We start from the raw sequence: 22,963 nt of genomic DNA on the forward strand, positions 1-22,963 counted from the left end.
TGTTAAGATTATCATGTCCAGGTTGGGCGCGGCGACTCATGCCTGTAATCCTGGCACTTTGGGAGACTGAGGTGGACGGATCACCTGAGGTCAGGAGTTCGAGACCAGCCTGGCCAACATGGTGAATCCCAGTCTCTACTAAAAATACAAAAATTAGCTGAGTGTGGTGGCTTGTACCTGTAGTCCCAGCTACTCCAGAGGCTGAGGCGGGAGAATCTCTTGAACCTGAGAGGTGGAGGTTGCAGTGAGCTGAGATCATACCAATGCACTGCAGCCTGGATAACAGAATGAGACTCTGAATCAGAAAAAAAAGAAGAAGAAGAAGAAGAAAGGAGAAGGAAGAAGGAAGAAGAAAGAAGAAGAAGAAGAAGAAGAAGAAGAAGAAGAAGAAGAAGAAGAAGAAGACAGAAGAAGGAAGAAGAAGAAGAAGGAAGAAGAGGAAGAGGAGGAAGAGGAAGAAGGGGAGGAGGAAGAGGAAGAGGAAGAAGAAGAGGAAGAGGAATAAAGAGGAGGAGAAGGAGGAGGAGGAGGAGAAGGAGGAGGAGGAGAAGGAGAAGGAGAAGGAGAAAGAGAAGAAGAAGAAGAAATTATTACCATGTCCAAAATGAAATTTCTGACTTTCTTTTTCAAACCTGCTCTCTCTCAGTCTTTCCACTTTTGGTTTACGTCTGCTCTATCCTATCAATTTCTTAGGCAAAAAGCTTTGGAATCATTTTTGACTAGTCTTTTACTTTCATACCTCACATCTAGTCAATCAGCAAAACCAGTTGGCTCTACTTTAAAATAATATCCAGATTCTAACCACTTCCTCCTATGACAGATTGCAATCACCAAGCCATCTCTTGCCTGGATTATTGTAATAACCTTCCATATGAACTCATTGCTTCTCTCCTTATCCACTTATGGTCTATTTTTCAACACAACAGGAAGAATAATCCTACTAAGTCTCAATTTAGATCTTTGTTTCCTTTGATCAAAACTTAACAATATCTTTCTCTTTCATTCAAAGTAAAAGATGAAGTCTTCATAATGGTCTGTCATATTCCATACATTTTAAATCTCTTAAGCTTTATGCTTTCATTTTAAAATACTCTCTTCCTGTCTTACTTCATTGCAGCTGCACTGGCCCCTTTGCTCTTTTTTGAACATTTTGTACGTGATTCTACCTTAGGGAACTTGCACGTGCTATTTCCGGAATACTTTCCTACCAGGTACCACTTGATTTGCTTCATCTCTTAAATTATTTCTTAAACTTCACCTTCTCATTGAGGACTTCCATTGCCACATTATTTTAAACTCTTACCTTCCTCTAACGTTCTCAATATTTCTTGACTATTTAGTTTAGGTTTATCACTGTTTAATAAGCTATATAATTAGTATATCCATTTTATTATCTGCATTCCTCACCTATAATGTAACTTCCTGGATGAAAGGAATTTTTGTCCATTTTATTCATGGCTCCTGGGTTGCACAACTCCAGAGGCACCATTTCCATTACTTCAGAAAACACATGGAAAATGTTAGATTCTTAAAAATATTATGTGAGGCCAGTGTGGTGGCTCACACCTATAATCCTGCACTTTGGGAGGCTGAGGTGGGTGGATCACTTGAGCTCAAGAGTTTGAGACCAGCCTAGGAAATATGGAGAAACCCCATCTCTACGAAAAATATACAAAAATTAGCTGGGTGTGGTGGCATGTGTGGGTAATCACAGCTACTTGAGAAGCTTAGGCAGGAGAATTGCTTGAGCCTGGGAGGTGGAGGTTGCAGTGAAACGAGATGATGTCACTGCACTCCAGCCTGAGCAATAGGAGTGAAACCCTGTCTGGGAAAAAAATAAATAAATAAATAAATAAATAAATAAATAAATAAATATGAATCAATCAATCAGTCTGTGTTTAGAAAGTATGTCTGGTAAGAGTATATTACCATATACTTAAATGGAAAATAAAGCACACATCAAAATTATTTTTATATGATGCTATGTAAAATAATAAAATATAAGAATAAACCCCAAAGCCTATCTCTGGGAAAGGAAAAAGGGCTAGAGAAATCACATCAAATTCTTAGAAAGTTCTACCTTTTGGTAATATGACTATTATATTATTTAAAATAATTATTTCCAATTTTCTATATTTTTCTACTTCATTAATAAGTTTTAATTTTATTATCAAATAAATAACTATTGTGGTAAAAATTATCACAAAAAATCATTTTAAAACCACTGCCCTGCTGTATTGAAGCTCATATCTCTTTGCTGTATTTCATTCTCATCTTCCAGCAAGTATTCTCTGCTATTCCTCAGCCTTGGTCTAGATGTCTGCTTGACTCAGATCACCTAGAGGCTGCTGGATTTTTTTAATAGAGTCAAGAAGCAGCAATAGACACTTAGAAAAAGCACAGCATTAATAGAAACAAGAAATTTAACTGACAAAAATTATTTCCAAAAATAAGTAAAAGCCTCTTCAGCATAGCGATGTGTTCTATCCCAGGTCAGCTCAGTTAAGAGATCGGAACAGTTTTCAAACTTTATCTTTCCTAAATTGGTGTGTGTGGGAGTGTGGGTGTGTGTTCACTTTTTTTTTTTTTTCTATTTTGGAAAAGGGGAACAAAGCAATAAATTACAAAAATAATGAAATAAGTGAACTAAAATCACAGAAATGCTATTCAATTAAAAATAAACGAAGCAAGCTTAAGGTTTAGCTAAGGACTCTCCTGAAAATTGCACATTAAAGAGAATAACTCAGGCTCCACTTTATAAGTAACCACTTACCCTCTTGAACTCACATTGTTAAAAAGAAGCCTGTTCTTTTAAACAGTATTTACTTTGTATTATTGACTATTCTTTGGAAGTAAATTAAAAATAATAGAGAATGGCAAGAAAGAATGTTATTTGCCAAAGAAACGTGACAAAAGCATCTAAAGGACCACCTGCTTTTAACTCCTCCTTTTCCCCACAAAACACAAACAAAAAACCCCAATCCTGAACCAGAAAATAAAGCAATAACATTAGGTAAAAGGTGAACTGACAGCAAATCTATTAAGTGCCTGGATGTGTGTTACTCAGAAAATGTTTGGGACAAGATTGGTCCTGACAGATGACATAGGCCAGTGGTTTGCAATCCACACAGTGTGTTGAAATCCTCTGGGAAGCTCCTGCTGGCACTGTCCTCTCAGAGGTTCTGATTCCTTTGATTTGGGTGGGGCCTTGGAATTGGGAAGTTTCAAAAGCTCCCAGGCGATTCTAACATGCTGTTATGGCTAAGAGCCACTGCACGGGTCTAACGCCTTCATTTTATGAATGAAGAAACAGTGGGTGGAGATCTCCATGGCTCACCTGGCTCATCAGTGGCAGAACCAGTGCTTTGTTTCGAGCTTACTTCTCTTTCCACCCAATATCCTTTATATTGCTTCAGCCCAGGACAAGGTCTTATTATAGCTACTTTACCCTGCCTGCATTTAATGAGGCTGACCCTGTGATAGGTATTCAGTAAATATTAATTAAATAAATTCATATCTAGTTTTCAATTGCTGATAATGACCATATTGGAAAACTTATCAGTAGAAGTGGAGTGTGCAAACTGCCAAGCGATCTCCAGAGGTTCAGCATTGAGAAACTCTCTGATTGCCTATTTTTAGGACTCAACAAGCCATCCCCACATAACCCTAGAAGCTGCGATGACTTCTATCAAAGTTGCATGGTACCAGCTAAATGAAGAGGTTTTAGGGTAGGCTGGGGATCGTGGGGTTTGTGGGAAATGAGGAAAGAAGGAAATTCAGAGATGTTACTCCTGAGCCACATGTAAACTGAAGGAAATGTACACAACCAGATCATACTAGAAATAATGACAGGCTGAAAAAGGTGGGAATATGGGGACAAAGTGAAGTTTTCCCTTGATCTGGGCAAATATAGAAAGTGCTAAACAAGAGGAGGAAAAGCTTGAAGAACCATGGCATTCAGATAAGGATGAGCGCCTACTTGGTATGATTCACAATCCAAGCTTTCCTTTAGTTCTTTTCAGGAGCACCAAGGTATTTTATTGCCTTTCAAACTTCTGCTGACCTTGGCCTTATCTTCAGATATTTATTTATTTATTTATTTATTTATTTATTTATTTGATACGGAGTCTCGCTCTGTCGCCCAGGCTGGAGTGCAGTGGCCGGATCTCAGTTCACTGCAAGCTCCGCTTCCCGGGTTCACGCCATTCTCCTGCCTCAGCCTCCCGAGTAGCTGGGACTACAGGCGCCCGCCACCTCGCCCGGCTGATTTTTTGTATTTTTTAGTAGAGATGGGGTTTCACTGTGTTAGCCAGGATGGTCTTGATCTCCTGACCTCGTGATCCGCCCGTCTCGGCCTCCCAAAGTGCTGGGATTACAGGCTTGAGCCACCGCGCCCGGCCTGTCTTCAGATATTCAAATTCTGTAGAAACAGAGTGAGAATTCTGATGCATCTGCTTAATTTAAGGAGAATTCAAGTTAAACTGACTGGCAATGATCTTTGCACCTCACCCTTCATGCTGATGTCTAAGACTCCACATTAGAGCTGCAAGCCTTTACTTACAAGCCTGGTCTCAACATGAACATTGTCCAGGAACAGGCCACACATTAAGGTTGTGTCAGTTATTGATACTTTAAGATAATGAGTGAATGAGTTCCAGCATATCCTTAAGGGGTAGTTTTGATCATCATCATTACAGAGACAACAATGGGTTTCCAATGGCTGTCTTTCACTCTTCCACCTTTGTGAGGAACAAAGCCCCTTCAGTTTGCACAGTGCTTTACAGTTCACAAAATATCTTCATATCTTATCATTTATCATTTATTATTATATGTCCCCTTTTTATAGATGAGAGAAAGTATTAAGTAACATCTCCTGGCATCCTCTTCTATTACCAGCCTTGATGAGGAACTCAGTTTGAGAGAAAGAGAGCATTCTAGTGGGTGGAACCACTCAAATTTGATAGATGGGCCAGAGGCATCATAGTTCTTTCCCAGGAACATGGTGAGTCAGATCCCGAGCCACCTCCTCTACCAAGAATGGCAATCTTACAATAAATGATTAGAAAACAAGCCAATAATCCTTTTTTTAAATTAAAAAACAATTTATTGAAAAAGAGTAATGCTTTATACAAATTCCCATTATAAAACCCGAAAATATCTATTGGTCTGTTTCCAGGTGTGGTAGAAGAATATAAAAATATCAAAATTGGATGAATTCTATGATAACAATTTTTTTGGTCATTTTGGGCCATAAAATTTTTTTGTAATATTTAGTAACTGATATCCACATGGAATTACACTCACACATCATGAAGATCTATGTATGTGGCAAAAGCCATTTAAATTTTAACTTCCAAAAGCATATATTCTCAGGTTTGGAAGGCACACTAAAATGTATTAGGTCCAATTCGTCGTAAGACACGGTGGCTGACTTTCCTTGTGTAGTTTATTGTGAAGTACCATCCTAGCAGCGTCAGCTGCCAGCTAACAGCAAGAGCTCTGAGGGCATCACTTAACAGATAGCACCTTATGAGTTATTATGATTCAAAAATCTCCCTTGCTGTTGGATTTACCAACACTTAGGCTTTTATTTCTTCCCATTACATCTGCTCAGCCACGAAAAGCATTGGGCCATCCTCACTGCAGAAGATAAAACTTCCTTAGAATCTTATTGGTTTAGTGCACTTAATTTTACTTCACTGTCTCATCACTTGAGAGACTGGTTAAGGCAAGAAACCCATTTCTTAATTTTTTTTTTTCTTTTCAAACATTTGAAAAGCAACACCAACATGTATGCAGTTAATTCCTCAATTCTTTCCCTTAGTGTAGCACTTTTTAAATTACAAAACCACACTTACATGTATTCTATCTCACTGGATCCCCACAACATCACTGTGAGGCGGGCAGATCAGGAATTACAAACCACCTCTTACAGATGAAGCAATAAGCATACAGCAGCCAAATGCCTTGCTCAAACACAGACAGTGATTGATAGCACGAAGACTCAAATCCAGGTCTCCAGACACCAGTGCCAACACCCTTTCCATTACATCATCTTGCTCGAGTGAAATAGCATTCTGTACAGACTGGAAAAGTAAGAGCAGTTGTTAAAATGGCACAGAGCACAAACAACATGTCAGACACAGCTGAAAGAATGGAAATAGACTGATAGAGGAAGGTACTGAACCACATGAAGGTGTGTGTGTAGGTTTTGTTCAGTGACTTCTAAACAACCAACTGAGCAAAGAAAAACACTACATAGGCATAGTTCATGTTCAAAGAATGAGAGTAATATAAACTAATATTCACACTACCTCTTCTAACTGGTTAAATCATTATCTCAATTTGGCAGATAGAAAAAAGTGGTAGAAAGATTAAGTGACTTGCTTATAGCTGCAGAGAGAATATTTGTCACCAGCTTATCACTCCAGAAAGTCTAGCATTTTGTTCAGACAAACAGACCACACCTTATTAGGAAGATATAAACTACATGATAATTACATGTGGGAAAACAATACAATTAAGGAAGGGGAACAAAAAGGTAGTTTAGGTGGGATATATAAGTATGAATAAGTAGCTTCATAATTCAATCAATAAAATTGTGTTACAACACCTGGGTGAACAGCATGCAGCTACTCAATTGGACAAATATTTTCAAAGCAAACAAGAATGCTATGGGTCAGAGTACGAGGACTGTGTGGGAAGGTCAACAGGAATTTATCACTTTGGTCATGCAGAAAGATTTGCCTCCAAAGTTCTGATTTGTAATAAATTCTTATTGGCTTTAGAAACTAAAATGCAGACTATGAAATGTGTTAGCTTCAGGAGATAGAGACCAATGAAACACAAAACAAATAAGGGCTTAATAACGATGCAAGTGCTATAAGATTATGGTAAAAAATAAAATAAGTATATGAAAAGGGCACGCATGAAGAATTGAAATAATTCATTCTTGGTAGATTAGACTAGGTCTTATGGCAAAGACACTAAAAGCTAATGAAGAAGAGTAAATGATATTTGACTATTATATATGTATACATAAACAAAAAAGAAAAATATACCAATAAACATTTTCATCAATATGGAATTAAATACATTTACCTATTTTTAGAGATATTTTAAGTATGCTAGTATCAACATAATGAGAAGAGTATTTTACTGTCTATTTTTAATAGAAAAACATGTATATATACACATCTATATATATTTAAGAGCACCCCCTTCCCCCATTTGAGTATGATTACTCAATGGGAAGCAGTAATACAAATGGAAAAATCTTCCCTCCTGTATTGAGGAAAGAAGATAAAATAAGACTAAGCCATGTTTAGCAATAGGTATTTTTAACACATGGGTTTCTTTGTTTGTTTTGCAATACCATACTTCAGATTGCAATACTCAAAAGTCTAAGGTCCTAATGTTAATGATAGTATCTCAATGTCCATTTTCAGTTTGTTCCAACATGATTGTCTCCTTTTGCCTCTATGTCACACGTAGTCTTTCCCACTGGAAGGTGCAGGTTTTGGATAGGGCCGTGGTGTTGGGTATGAAGTTGTTTTTCGAGGACAGGAACAGCAAAGTAGGGCACCTCCCAGAAGGCAGAGAGAAGCAGCAGCCCAGCCAGTGAAGAGAGCCTGACCAAATTCGTACCTAAAAAGAAAAACCCACGTGCTTGTTAATCAGTGAATTATTGGCAACTTTTCTAATACAATAAAGGAAAAAAAATCAATACTCATTATACTTTTTTCATTGAAAATAATCCCTCAATATCCCTTGGGAAGTACTTTAAGATTTGTGAACATATACACAAAAGAATGTTTATATTGCAATTGTTGACAATTTGCAATAGTAGGTCAGGAAATAACACATGTAATGCCAGTACACAAATAATTCCAAAGACTTTTCCATATGTAAGATACTTGTAAAGCATGTTTATGTGTTTTGGAAGTAGGGTTTGGATCATGGTTCCTAGGCTGAAACTTAGCAAAGGAAGCTATATCACTAAGTAGTAATCATATTCTATAAAGAAACTGATAGAGCATAATGGAGATAATCAGAGTTTTGAACAGATGATCTGTTGATCCCAGGCACCTATGTAATCTAAAATCCAAATTTTATGGTTTTGTAAAGAAAAGTTCTAAGCAGCCCATGAACCATTCTGGATTAAGCTGATCCAGGCAGATGTATTAAAGCAGACACTTAGGGTGGGGTATCTGTGAGTGATTATGGACAGTATGGAAGAGTAGAGAAGGGTTGGTTCTATTAGTTATAAGGCCAAGTCTGAATCCTGATGCCAACTCTCAACTGCTGCAATTCGGGGAGAGCAACTTCACCTCTCAGCCTCAGTTTCTCCTCCTCTCAAAGCAGGATAATCCCACGTGCCTCAATAGACTGCTTTTAGGATCACATGCAATCATGTAAATAATAATTGCAAAATGACTGGCAATTTATAAAGTGCTTTCCTGTGCATTACTGGTATTATGACCTTGGTGAAATTTTAGACTACTGACCTCTAGCAGTTTCTGTTCTTACATTGTAAATCTTATGGGATGGGCTCCAACACAACCATTGGAGTACGTGTTCTCCCATATGTGGGTGATTATATAAAAAGAAAAACACATCTTATCTCTCCAAACACTGAGGTTTTTCATCCATTCATCCAAGCACTCAACAAACAATAATTATATTTTAACATCCTGACTGAATGTAGTTATTAGGCATTAAAGATGTGAAGACAGTGAGATGAAGAGCCTCATCTCTGATTAAAGAATGTTGTCACATGAGAGCTAAGAATCAGCTCGACTTGCACAACTTGCAGTATTAAGAAAGATGACCTTTGTAAAGCCAATTTTATAGTTGTGAAAGAACAAAAAATTTCAAGGTGGTGTCTGAACATACTAAAAACATATATCATAGCTTTATGTGTAAAAATGAACTGTTGGGAATGAAGTATTATTCATTAAGCCCTAGAGTAGTACAATTTTTCTCAATCAATCATAAATTGTGCATTAGTTACAAATAATCATACAGTAGGTGCTGTAAACATCAGAATACACTTCAAAAAGGAAATTTCAAGTATATTAACATCTTTATTAATACCTGAAAAAAAGGGGAAAAAAAAGAGTCCAGTGTACAGTTGAAAAGTTTAGGACTTGAAACTGTTCTACTTTGGAAGGTATTTTGTCATCAATTCAGGCTGTTAAAGCAATTATCAAACTCATTTTAACATAAGTCACAGATCATTTAAATTGTTTGTAGGTTTGACATAAAATTCTTGAAAGCAAATCTGGGAAATGATGGCACTAGAAGGACTTTGTAGAACATAAAAAGGGTATTTTCTCAGAAAACAAACTATTTTACGCATGAATAGCATTACCTGGCATTGACTGGGGTCATGGGGTCATAGAATTCTTGAACAATCCTATTGCCATACCATGCTGTGGCAACTAAAATAGCCAGACCTACAGAAATTCAGAACAAAAGACTGTTAATCACCATGGAACACTGAGCCTAAATACACAAGCTGTTAAACCAAAACATATTTTGCAAGAATTAAATCTCATCAACAGTGTTGACATTTTTATTTTGGTACTAGGGAGATTAGAAGTCCAGATATGATTTATTCTGAGTACCTATTAAAATATAAAAAATACTAGGTGGGAGTTAGACAAAATTTATACTTTTTATGACATCTTGGCACAAATAATGCTTTTTTGGAAACAATTAGTCAGGTGTATGTTGTACATAATCTCTTTTAAATATACTGTTATATATTAGGGTACTAAACTACATTTGATGAAACTATTGTCATTATTAGTACAGATGGAATTACTTGCAAAAGGGGAAGATGAAAACTCTTCTATGTTCTTGATCAAACTCAAAATTTACATTTCTGCAGAATCAAAAGGAATGCAAGCAGCTAGACAGCAGTGAGATTAGGACATATCTCAGAATGGACCAGAATACCTGCATTACTACTGCCCCATTGGCCAGGGGAATACCTGGAACAGGTATAGATTGACCTGAGATTTGTTGAGGGTGCCACATCAGATCAATTTATGCAACCCAATCTCAATTTCCCATGGCATTTTATATTCAATGATAGCAGATACATAATTTAGTCAAAATCATTCCCTTAATCATTTATAAGATTTATAAAATACCTCATTTTTTCTTATCAGAAAAGTTAAATAACTTTCTTATAGTAATTTTAAGCATTAATCAATATAGACAGATTAGACGTTTCTATGCTACTCTCTCTCCCCAACCAAAAACATAGTCCAGTGTAATTGCCTCTAGACATGACAGAAAACACTATTGCTTTTGGCTGCTCAAATAGACCATGTGAATGGTCTTGAACTTGTGACCCTTACTCCTAAGAGAAGTCCCTGAAACTGGAATAGGAGTGATGCAGTCACCTGCGGGAGTTACAAGAAGGCAGGCAAAAGAAGAATGCAATGCATTCCATCCTCATCGTCTTCCAAGCACTTCATACACTTCATGCCAACGATGGCCACAAAGATTACTATTCACAGCCTTTGATATAAGATTAAATTATTGGGAATAAAACACTATCCATGCCTTTTCGGACAGGAGACAATTTGTATTTGGGTAAACTGAGAGACTGGTCATTTTAAACTGACCATATCTTTAGCAAAGCCACAGATACTCTTCCTCAATTACTGGTTAAACTGATATATTATACTGGAGCAAAAGCCCCTACAAGTCTTCTGTCAAAAATAAAACAAGAAAATAAAGTCTATTCTAGTTTTTCCTATTAGTAGATTTATGTCATTAATTATATCTGTTATTTAAAAAAATATACTATAATATACTACATATATAATATACGCATATAATACCTAATATAGAGAATATATAGTAATCTATGATAGCTGTATAATATATACAGAGATTATATATATAATACAGTATACAGATATAAAAAACATATACACACACAGAGATTATATATATGTATATATACACATACATAATATACATACACTATAATTTTTTAAATAAGCATTATTATAAAGCTTTGAAATAATGCTGTCCATGTTTTCTGACTTTGATTTTCTGAAATGACACATAATGTAACTTATCAATCAACACTTGATTTAAAAAACAGATATTTTCCTTCCTTTTTTTTTTTTTTTTTGGAGACAGAGTCTTTTGTTGCTGAGGCTGGAGTGCAGTGGCGCGATCTTGGCTCCCTAGTTGAGGTGATTCTCATGCCTCAGCCTCTGGAGTATATGGAATTGCAGGCGTGCAACACCACACCCAGCTAATTTTTGTATTTTTAGTAGAGATGGGGTTTCACCATGTTGGCCAGGCTGGTCTCGAACTTCCGACCTCAGGTGATACACCCTCCTCAGCCTCCGAAAGTGCTGGGATTACAGGCCTGAACCACCATACCTGGCCTAAAAAACACATACTTATTTTCAATGGAAAATATAATATCATTATTTTACCAAAAAAATTTAAAAGTATTTCTGTATTTTTTTTTCCTGCCTTAAACTGACCATTCCAACAGGCCACCTCTACTCCAGTTGGCCTTTCTTTTCATTGGTCTGTGGGTACACCCTGTTTATTCTTGAATTCGATCTGCCCAGCTGGAATGCTATCCTGATTTTTCTCCAATAAACTCAATCCTTCCATCCCTCACAGACCTGAAGGGTTCACATATTTTCTTGTGTTTTCTCTCACTATTCCCCATCTTTTCCACATAGAATCTGTGGAGACAACATAGGAATTTTCTGAATTACATGAACTTCCTCCTTAGCGTTTGCTAAATAGTGAACAACTTTCTTCACTGTAAGAGACTGGTTCTAACAAACCAGTTGCCACTTGAAACGTCAACCAACAGACCTGTCAGATGTGAGCAGAGCTCTCAAATTTTCATTTGGTTCGTGTTTGAGAACATGAAAGTCAACTGGACTTCAGGTCTATGTTTGCAGTTTGCCTTAGAGACTGAAATCAAGTGTAATGAATCCAACGTAATAGATTTCAAATCATACTAGGAACAGATTAGTAAGGTGAAAGCAAGGCACAGCCTCTATTACCTGCAAGAAGAAATATCACGCCCCCAATGACAGCCATCCTCATCTTCTGTACCTCATCGTCTTCCAAGCACTTCATACACTTCATGCCAACGGTGGCCACAAAGATTGCTATCACTCCCAGGAGGATGCCAACCACCATCAAGGCACGGGTTGCTTGCAATGTGCCTGGCAGAAAACATTTTAAAACATGTGAAATATGCTTGGACCAACAAGAGAAAAATGGAAGAAGACCAAGTATATGTCACTGTTGTATGGAAAAGAGAAAACTGGACTAGGAATCTAGAGACGCCAGTCATACTGGTATTTCCACTGGTAACCCAACATACACTATCTTCTCCAGAAAAACAAATGCTGGACTGGATGATGAAAAAGAGATCCCTCCACTCCAAGATTTTATGTTTTCAACATTAAATTCAAAATCAACTGGAAAAATAATTAATGATCTAATTGAATAGGGTTAGCTGAACTAATACATATTTATTTTTTACTAAGGGATTTTAATCCTTGCTAAGATAATTTTAATTTTAAGTAGCAATCATATATATGATCCTGGATGTTAACTATTTGTAATAAAAATGGTTTTCAGTTTATCTTTGATATTAGTTACCAGCTTTACACCCCAATCAGCAAGCTTCAGAAAAACTGGGTGAATTGGAGGATAAAAAATAAATGTTTTATAGATTATCATGGCTGGATAAGCAATATTCGTATCTCCAGTGATGTGAATAGGAGGAGTAGGGGAGAATATAGAAGTCATTTTCTTAAAACAAAACAAAATAACCTTTGAGATGTTACCTTGAAACATAGTAGTAGATTCTTATTCAAAGACATCACCAGTTTTTAAAGCTATTTAAGCTGTGATGTTGTAAAATAACACACGCAATAATTCAATGTAGTGTTTCTCAGGATTCCATTTTTTTCTCATTCCCCATTATTATTTTTGGTGCACTAACTCATGAGCAAATAAACAGGGTCAAGTTTGAGAGATTATCAATATGTTTCTTAAGGAGTAAAAGCTTGATTCATTGTGGCATAAAGGCACGGACTTTTAAATATGAACTGAAACTGTGCTGGTTAGAAGATTTTGTTTAAATTCTAGATTTATGTATACTCTTTTAATTAAAGATCACTATATCGTTGACAGTGATAATATGTGACAAGTACTTTTTGCATATATAAGTATTTTTCCGCTTTAACGAACTATGCTATCTTGAGCAAGAAACTTAGTATTATTTGGAATAATATTTCAATTATATAAATAAAATGTAAATTATATCTTTATCCAGTGGATTGGAACAATTGACTCCTTGATGGTCTTTGACTGAGATGTTGGAAAGGTTTTGTATCTCAATGTCTAATTAGGCCTAGGCTTAGCCTTAATATCATCAAGATTGAGAACTTAGGTTACCAATCATAACTGAAGCTAAATATTTCTAAAACTTCATTAAATCTTGATTTACTGATTATCCATCTTTGCTATAACCAGACAATCTATGATAAAATTATAGTAATATCTTTCTTTTTCTTTTTTTCCTTTTTTTGAGACAGGGTCTCGCTCTGTTATCCAGGCTGGAGTGCAGTGGTGCAATCTCAGCTCACTGCAAACTCTGCCTCCGGGGCTCAAGCGATTCTCATCCCACAGCCTCCTGAGTAGCTGGGACTACAGGCAGGAGCCACCATGCCGGGCTATTTTTTTTTTGGTATTTCAGTAGAGATGGGTTTCATCATGTTGTCCAGGATGGTCTCGACCTCCTGAGGTCAGGTGGTCCACCGACCTCGGCCTCCCAAAGTTCTGGGATGACCAGCATGAGCCACTGCGCCTGACCATAATCTCTTTCTAGAAGTATCAAAGGTATTGTTTACAGTATTTGAGAGAGATTTTGGAAGCCAAGGTAAAGTTTTACTTGATTTCATTTAAAAATAAAAAAGAGACTTCCTGATTCCCCTCACACACTGACCTCCTCATAAGCATGTATGGGCGCACATGCACGCTGACCCACACACTTATATCAAGACTCCAGGTGGCAGAGGGACTGCTGGATCAAAACACATGTTCCATGGACCACAGATTTATCAGGAAGGAACTGAAGCTGCTTGTAAGGTTATTACACAACCGTTTGCTTGGAATCACAAGCCGTACTGTGGTATGAAGAGGAAAGTACCAAGGACTCCATGGCTAAGGTATTTCCTCTTTCTGAGGGATGGTTTTTGCAAAGGCTATCATTATCGGAAAATAACAAATGAAATAACCCATACATAACACAGATTCCAGATGTGATCCTAAGATTACACGTGGAAGGAAAATATTTCAGGCAGAGATATGCTGGAAGAGGAGATGCTGAAAGTAACAAAGATGATCCATGTCTGGAGGATAGGGAAACCACGTATCTCAGTTTGCCTGGAACAATCCTAGCTCTAAAGTTGAAAGTCTTACATCCTTAGAAAGTCCTCAGTCCTGGACAAATGGGGAGAGCTGGTCACCCTAATGTAGGATGATAGGATGTGTAAAGTAAAACGAAGTTTAGCAAGGTGGGCAGAAGGCATATGTCATGCAGAGCTTTGCAAATTAGGGTAAGAAGTTTGGATTCTATTCTAAGTGTAATCAGAAGTCATATGATTGTCTTGAGAAAGGGGCGACATGATTTTTACTGTCAGTATAGAGATCACACAATCAGTAAATATTATTTCTATGATAGCTCTTCCAGCATCCAGCATCTTATATTTCACAGCCTCCTCCATTTTATTTTTTCATAAATACTCTTTTTCAACCTTTTATTAATCATTTTCGGTGTTTTTTCTGATCTTGCTCCAAGTTTTTCTCTTTGTTCAAGTTGTGAGGCTGCAAACTGGACCCAGTTTATATAATAATCACACTGATCTTTTCTTCAAGTAAAAACAGAAGGTCACTCGTCCAGCAGGTCTGAGCACTTAGATCACAGGGTAATCTTCAAGAGAAGTCTAACCAGGCATCAATCTCATGAGTCAGACTGTGTAAAACTACTGATCTCCCAGGCAAGGAACACATGTGCATAAACTACTCCAGGACCCTTACTGCACCCACCTGGAATATCTAATATTCACATTTTTAATCTCTAAGTTTTTGCCCATTAAGTTCTCAAAGAAAACACATTTGATGCATGTCAAATCTATCTTGCCACTTCATCTACAAAGTGTTCTTTCCAAGGGGCTGGGGACTAATATTCTGTTCTGTGATTGCTAATAAACCTACCAGGTTTCCTTTCTCTATAGAATAATATATTATTTGCATAATACACAAAAAGTAATGGAGAGAATGGAAAACACAGTATTTAAAAATTGCATAAACCATAGAAATGAGATCCTGTTTTGTTTTTTAAAATGTCATTTTGCAAAGTAATATTTTCACTTACATCCTGTCAACCATTGACTTATAAAATTTATTTGTATGTTCCAATATTAGATTTGCATCAAACCCAAAATCTTACTTTACTTCATTGGAGACATTTGGATAAATTCTTAAGTATAGTGATATGTGAGGAAAATGCAAAAATAATATACACATGCAGTCACGCACAAAAAGCTGAGAATTAAAACAGCATGAAAACTCACAAGCAAGGCATAGGTAATCATAGATTACAAGTCAAAGTGAAGCAACTATTGTGTTACAAGTTACAAGTGTTTTATGTGCAGATCAAATCTAAATTGCACAGTTTTAAGCTGGAACCAGATGAATACCTTCACATCATAGAAGTGTTTTAAATCAGAGTTGTAAAGTATGTAATTGTGAACTCCTGGATGATTTGAATCAGATATTTATTCCTATTTCCATCTAAAGCACCAAGCACAGTACTGGAAAAGTCACATGGATTTATCAAATTTCAATAAATTTAAATTAGAACATGTCTTTATGCTTTAAAAACTGTACCAATATGATAGGTAAAAATACTTATTCTCTTTTGTTTAGCTTAATTTTTGAAATAATGCTGAGAAACACCTCCCCCGAGAGCCTGGTATGCTAAAATCTTGCTACAAAAAGCCAGACTTAGCTTAGGTCACTAAAAACTAGAAAGTCATGCAGATAATACAAATTGTACTTTTTGCTTAGTTTGATCTATTTTTTAAAGTATGCGTCTAACGAGCTTCAAAGCTGAAGTTTTGTTTTGTTTTTCCCTAATGGAATGATGAGTGGCAGAGCAGAGAAGTTAAGAGGGATGTTTGAAAGCTGTAAAACAACATTTTGGATGAGATAGATGCAGTATAGCCTTGCAATATTAACTTTGAATTGGTTTGATTAGAACAAACCTATGAACAAATACATTCCTTTTCTCGCCTCTTAAATTTGCAGCTAACTCTGCAATATTATGACCAATGACTAAAGTTGTCTATGGAGAACCTGGTTAACAAACATTAAAAAGATTACACTATTTTTTCTCATCATTATTCAACAGTAAACAGAGAAGGCAGTCTTTTAATTATATTTAGCTAGACTGATAATCTTGAGATTAAAGACCCCCTAAGGAGTTCTCATCATTTTCAACCTGAAAGTATAATTAAAAGTAAATATGAAGATCTCTACTTATGAGACAAGAAGTGAGTTGGAAGTTACTGATCTGCTACAGTTAGGTTAATCAACAAATGTCTAGAAAGACATATATGGAATTTTTCTAAAGCTTTAAAGTCTTGCTATACAAGCAGTAGAATCTACTGTCAATACCAGACATTGTTTATGCTATTTTCTAGCCATATTACCTTAGGTTCTATATATCATAAACAAAATACAGTCATCTCTTGGTATACAAGGGTGATTGGTTCCAGGACCACCCACAGGTAACTAAATCTGACATGCTCAAGTCCTACAGTTGATCCTGTGGAAGCCTTGTATACAAAAAGTCAACCCTCCCTACATGCAGGCTTTGGACCCTCAGATACTGTATTCTTGATCGGTATCGGTTGAAAGAAATTCACCTATAAGTGAACCCTTGCCGTTCAAACCTGTGTTGTTCAAATGTTGACTGCAGATTCCAATTCTACCTCATTCCCACATCGTCTCTCTTTGCATCTATAGTTGCTTAATTAGTATTAAGTGAATAAATGAACTGATGATTGGGTGACTAGAACAAAAATACTATACTTTCTTCTCCCCTGCATAAGTGAGCTCAACACAGACCGTCACAGAAGTGTACTCCTCTGGCTTTTTTTCCATATTAAATCTTTTGCACTTACTGAAGTTCAACGTTTCATAAAAGTCCTAATCGTTAGCATTTCCCGCTTATTGGTGCGTGAGGTGGTTGTCACCAGATGTGACCTCAGAACATCAGCAAAATCAGGGGTGAAAATGATCCTGGATGAGGCAGGATGTACCACTCTTCAGGATGTCCTCAGAAGTTTTGCTACCTTTCTCGTTTGTGTGTTTCTTCGAGAAATTTTCTCAGAATTAAGTTGATGCTTCTATATTACCTCCACTATACTTCCTTAATCACTCCAATTAAGGAAACCTAAGCTATGTGACTTGCCTCTTCCTCTTCAATCACTGAAGTAATAACAAAGAATGCTGGCACTGGAAGACATCTTAGAACTCATCTTAGCTGCACCATCCTTAGCTGCAAGAATAGGGCCTGGCTTGCATCTGTTGAATGGATAAATGAATCATAGATTCATCTCCCCATTCCTCCCACTCTGCCCTATTTTATAAGTGGGGTAACTACTTGAAACCAGGGAGATCACGTGGTTCACCATTATACACCTGGCTACTTAATGCCAAACCACAGTAAGAATAGAGAACTTCTAATCTCAAGCCTGGATTTTTGTTTCAACTTCCATTATTCTAAGAGTCAGAACTGATTTATGAAGTATACCTGAACACCAATGGTTCTTCGAGTACCCTCGGTTCAGCAGGCATAAAGCGTCTGGAGAAGCATAAATAGGTGCCCTCCTCTCCACTTAGGCTTCAAAGACTGTCCAAGTCAGTGATTTTGTTTCTCTGATTGAGCCTGACATCATGGTGAGAGTGCTGGGAAACCTCACAGCCACCAATACTCATTAAGCACACCTACACACATGTGGATTCATGCAAAGCAAGTTAAACAGGCTAGAGGAGCTTATAAACAAATTACAGAATCTCAGTGTTCGCTGAGATTGAGAGAGAGTCTAGCCTAACCTCCCATTTGTCTGGTGCTTGGATCTTCCCTACAACATTCCTTCAAAATGCTTATTTATTCTCTGCTTGCACACCTCCCACCATGCAGCCTCCTACAGCAACCCAGTCTTTGGACAGCTCTAGCTATTAAAGTCAACTAAGAAGAAACAATTAACCAAGCACATAAAATTGGTGCTAGCTTCCTAAAAGTTTGAGAATTAGATGAAAACAAGCAAGAGGTACAGGTGACTCCAGAAACATCTACTGCAACTGTATCTGGCATTTTTTGTATATTCCAACTTTCAGCTACAAAGATGCCCAGGGTCAATAAAATCTCATACTTTGGATGAAATGGAAATTGTATCAGCCATTGTAAAACTACAATACACAATGTGACATTTGTTTCCCCCAGGAAGTTCCTCAGTTACATTTTCATAAACTGCTTGCCAAGAACTACCTAAAAGAAGAAGACTTGCTGTATCTCATTTTGTATTTACTGTATACACTATTAGCACACTGTATTCCTTCAGCTACTTTATGAAGGTCATATGCTTTTTACAACCTACCCTACATAAACCAGGGAAACAAGAGATTTTCATACCTCCAGTGCTAAAGCCTTGGCAAAGCCCTGCATCTGGGCTCGAAGACAAGTGTTCTCTACTGGGAAAGACAGCAAGGTACAATTTCAGGAAACCCACAGCTAAGCTTTTCACCTAAACACACTTAATGAAATGCAGCTTTTTTATGAGGGATACTGCTTAAATATACACACATAACCCTTTTCGTCTCCACATGTAACAAAACTATCCCAAAACCAGCCAATGAATCACCATCCCAGATCTCTACAGCTGGTGGGCGTAAACACCACTGCTCAGGCAGAGAAATGGAGTGAGGTTTCCTGGACTCCATCCAAAAGCATCCCGCGAGTCATGGCAGGTTAGAAGAGAAAACCTGTGAGTCCAGGGTCCCTCTTCTGAGAATGGGTTTTGAGAGAAAGTGTAAGCCACACCTTGGATAAACTATGGCTTTAAGTAAAACAAAAGTGGATTCTGATCTGGAGTTTAAAAAAAAAAACGAAGAAGCCATCTCTAAAGTGTATGTGGGGGAATAGGTATTTAGTCCTTTCACCACAGTTTTAAAAACTGTAATAACTACGTTAACCAAAGTCAAACATTTTAACACATTAGCATGTGTAAGGATGATCCCTTTGAGTTTTACAACATGGATCAATCTGATTTCATTTGGTCATTTCAGGAAAGTTAAAAGAAAACCTATTTAAAGATGTTGAAAGGAACTATTTTGATCAGAGGAACAAAACTGACAGTGAGGCCTCTCTGGAATTGTCCTTAGAAACCTCTGTCTGCCAATTCCTTAACGTGCTACCTAAAATGCCTGACACCGTTTCCTTAAATATATCTATCTTTCCATGGAGAAATTCAATAATTATTACCTAATTTTTCACTTTATAAGCACAAATATAACCCATGAGGGCAATGAGCAACACATAATTACTAAACTTAGAGATTGGTTTTGGTGTAAAGAAGTCCTAACATGGGAACCTTCAGAAGCTGAAATCCTAACACTCAAAACGACCATGCTCATTGACTGAGCCAATGCCACAGGTATTCAAGGTGTTTAAACAGATGTGGAACAGGTTTAATAGCTCTAAACTATATGGCTTTTGATATACACTATTAAAAGTTGTCCATTGATAGGAGGTAGACAAAACAAGTTAAGTAAACTTGAACAATGCCAACACTTTCCACCCTTAGCACACAATGGGGGCTAGTGGGCAGTCACGTTTATCTAGGCAAAGACTAAGGGACCTTTTCTTCAAGTGAGTTAAAGGGCATAACAGACACATGATATAAGACAAGTAATGTGATTTCTCAAGGAAGATACTCCAGCCATGAATCATTATTACCTAAGTAAACGGGAATTTAATGATTTTTCTGACAAGGCACTCAAAACCTTTAGTTAAAAAAAGTAAAAAATTATCCGATTATCCTTCTTCCCACCGTCCTTAGAAATATGTCTCTCTATACAATCCTTTCCAACGTGACAAGGGGTCACTGAACATCCATTACACAGAAATTCCTTTGTGGAAGATGGAAACCTAAGGAAGACCCACCTCTTCTTTCTCTCTCACTGCCTTCCACTCCCAGCTGACCTCTGATTTCATCAGCTATGACTATTTTGCTGCATTTCCCTTCAGTGCCTTTACTTTTCCCTTTGTATTATGTTGGGCAGGTTATTTAGAACCTTTGTTGTCAGCCTTCCCCCACCTGCCACCAACCTTCTCTTTCCAAAATAGAACTACACCATCAGCCTCCACCGAAGACCTTGGGTGTAAAACTTCAAACTTTGGGGGAATCTCAAGCGGCTTCTCCAAAGAGTCTTGCAAGGGGCCTCCCTGCACTAACTAGATCTTACACATTAAAAGAATCATCCTCAAGTATGAGCAGAAGACACTTGGGACATTTCAAGTAGGAATGTAAATTTTACTATGCAAAATCATAGTAAAGGTTACAAAAATTATATCTGATACTTGAGGATTATTTATTTAAGCTTGCACACTTGAGAAGTTACCAGGCTACCAATCCTCAATTTACCCCAGATCTCAGAATGCCTAGGAGAGGTCTCAGAGCTCAAGTTCAAGTTTAGCCTTCACTCCCTCAATCTCGATCCCCCGGCATAGGAATTTAGGATGAAGCCACACCTAGAGTGGCAGAAAAGTGTCACCCAGGGAGTTTTAGGCAAAACTAGAGCTTATGCCTGGGCGTCCCTTTTCTCAGACCAGGATTCTCTTCATTTCCTTACGACAGAGCACATGATCAGAAGACTTGATCAACTGAAGACTGATAACCATGGAATCACACGACAGAATGAGACGGTAAGGGAGCTGCAGGGGGACTGGGGCCTCTGGACGGCTGGGAGGTGGGGGTGCACTCACTGCTCAGATTCAGCAAGGAGTCAAAGACTTTGCACTGGATCTGCCCGGTGCTCTGCGACACGCAGGACATCCACAGCCCCTCGTACATGGCCTGGGCGGTCACGATGTTGTCGCCGGCATAGGAGTAAATCCTCCACTGGGGCAGGGCAGTGCTGACGATGGCGCCGATCCATCCCAGGAAGGCGAGAATGAAGCCCAAAAGCTGCAGCCCGGCGTTGGCCATGACTCGCTCGGCCGCCCGCGCTGGCTCAGGGGTGGCAGGTGCAGAAGGCGGAGAGTGTGCAGGTGCGCAACGCGGGCTCCCGAAGGTGTCTGGGCCACGCGGAGGAAGTTAAAGCGGGGAGCCCTGCGCGCTGCGCTGCCGCTGGAGAAGCTCTGGGTCCGGCTTGGGGTCCGGGGCCGGGGCGGCGCTGGAGTCTGGATACTAGAAGCTGCGGTTGCTCCCAGGCTCAGGAACTGAGACGCCAAACCGCTGGGCGCCGCGATTTAAAGCAGCTCCGCCCGCCTCAGCCCTGGCAGCCGGGGAGCGCCCCCTGGCGGTTTCAGGGCGGCTCACCGAGAGGGCGCCGGGAGCGCCGGGTTGGGGGAACACGCGGCTGGCGGCGTGGGGACCATCCCGCAGGACCAGGCACTACAGCTGCGTCCCTGCTCGTTTTCTCTGGTGGATCTTCCCGCTCCTGTCAGGCGTTTCACGCTTTTCGTTCATTCACTCCAATTCTCCAAAAATTACTATGCACTGTACCTGTAAATCCAAAAAACAAAGATGAAAAAATGAGCCCTCAAGAGCTGCAGTTTTAGGTTTAATACCTTTTTCCTAATATCTTATTAAAAGGCATTTCCACCCAACTCCGCATCTCCTCCCCCATCACACACATTTCTCTCTCCTTTACTTGGCTTCCTCCCCCTTCTCCTTTCATCTCTCTGCTCCCTTCTGTCAAGGTCGTTCCATCACTTGTCTCTGCAAGAGAGAGATCTTTACACTCTACAAATTGGGAAACAGACCCAGAGAGGAACATGATTTACACACACACACACACACACACACACACACACACACACACACAGCATATCCAGTACTTGGCTCCCCTCCCAATCTGCTTTCCACTACATATCAAGTTGACCCAAAAATACCCCCTTTGATCTATGATTGTCCTTTTTGATGTATTATTGTCCTTACGAAAATGCAGCCTAGCCCTCCCCCGCCAAACACCAACCTCCTCCCCACAGCAGTTATGTCTTAGGCAGCAATTCATTATCAGAGAGACCTGCTCGGTGCCCCGCTCTCCCTGAAAGGTGTTAATTTTGTGAGTTATCACATGCTGTTCGTCACAGGTGAGGGCATGTAAACAGCGTTTGCCCAGTGGAAGAAGGATTGGGCTGGAGTTGAGGAAGTCTGGGCTCTGGTTCCAGCTTTTGCTGTGACTGGCTATGTCACCTCTCCGGTTTCGGTCTCGCTGGGACTGTAGTTTCCCTCTGTGCTTCTCTAAAGCTTCTTTCTTTGTAGTTAGTCAGAAGTGCTGCTGTGGTTAGGAATAATTGAAGTGTTTTCCCACTGCTTTTTGTGCGTGGTGCGAGTGTGGTGGGAGGGGAAGCTTCTATGGTTTTAGTAAACACAGAAGCACCTTGGAAGCAGAAATAAACATATTAAGGAGAAAACAAGATATACTCTTATATACCATGGCAACTGCTAGTGGGTGACAGAGAAGGAAAGGTGCAAATGCTCAAGGAGGGAATGGGAGGAAAGGCCAAGCCCCACCACCTTCATTTCCACCTGGCTCTCCCTGGATGCCTTTCCTGTAGGCTTACAAGTAAAGGACTTGGCCGTGCTAGGAT

At 38.7% G+C, this 22,963-nt stretch overlaps 1 protein-coding gene across 1 annotated transcript; it reads right to left on the bottom strand.

Moving 5' to 3' along the window:
- Positions 1 to 5,080: 5,080 nt before the first annotated feature.
- CLDN1 (claudin 1) lies at positions 5,081 to 22,160 on the bottom strand. The gene is made up of 4 exons (XM_003895272.5): positions 21,131 to 22,160; positions 12,063 to 12,227; positions 9,374 to 9,458; positions 5,081 to 7,647 (listed from the first exon to the last, which is right to left on the bottom strand). The coding sequence occupies exons 1-4, from the start codon at positions 21,351 to 21,353 to the stop codon at positions 7,485 to 7,487; spliced, it is 636 nt and encodes a 211-aa protein (XP_003895321.1). The 5' UTR covers positions 21,354 to 22,160; the 3' UTR covers positions 5,081 to 7,484.
- Positions 22,161 to 22,963: the final 803 nt, after the last annotated feature.

This window comes from Papio anubis, chromosome 2, assembly GCF_008728515.1.
Source record: "Papio anubis isolate 15944 chromosome 2, Panubis1.0, whole genome shotgun sequence".
NCBI classification, from domain to species: domain Eukaryota; kingdom Metazoa; phylum Chordata; class Mammalia; order Primates; family Cercopithecidae; genus Papio; species Papio anubis.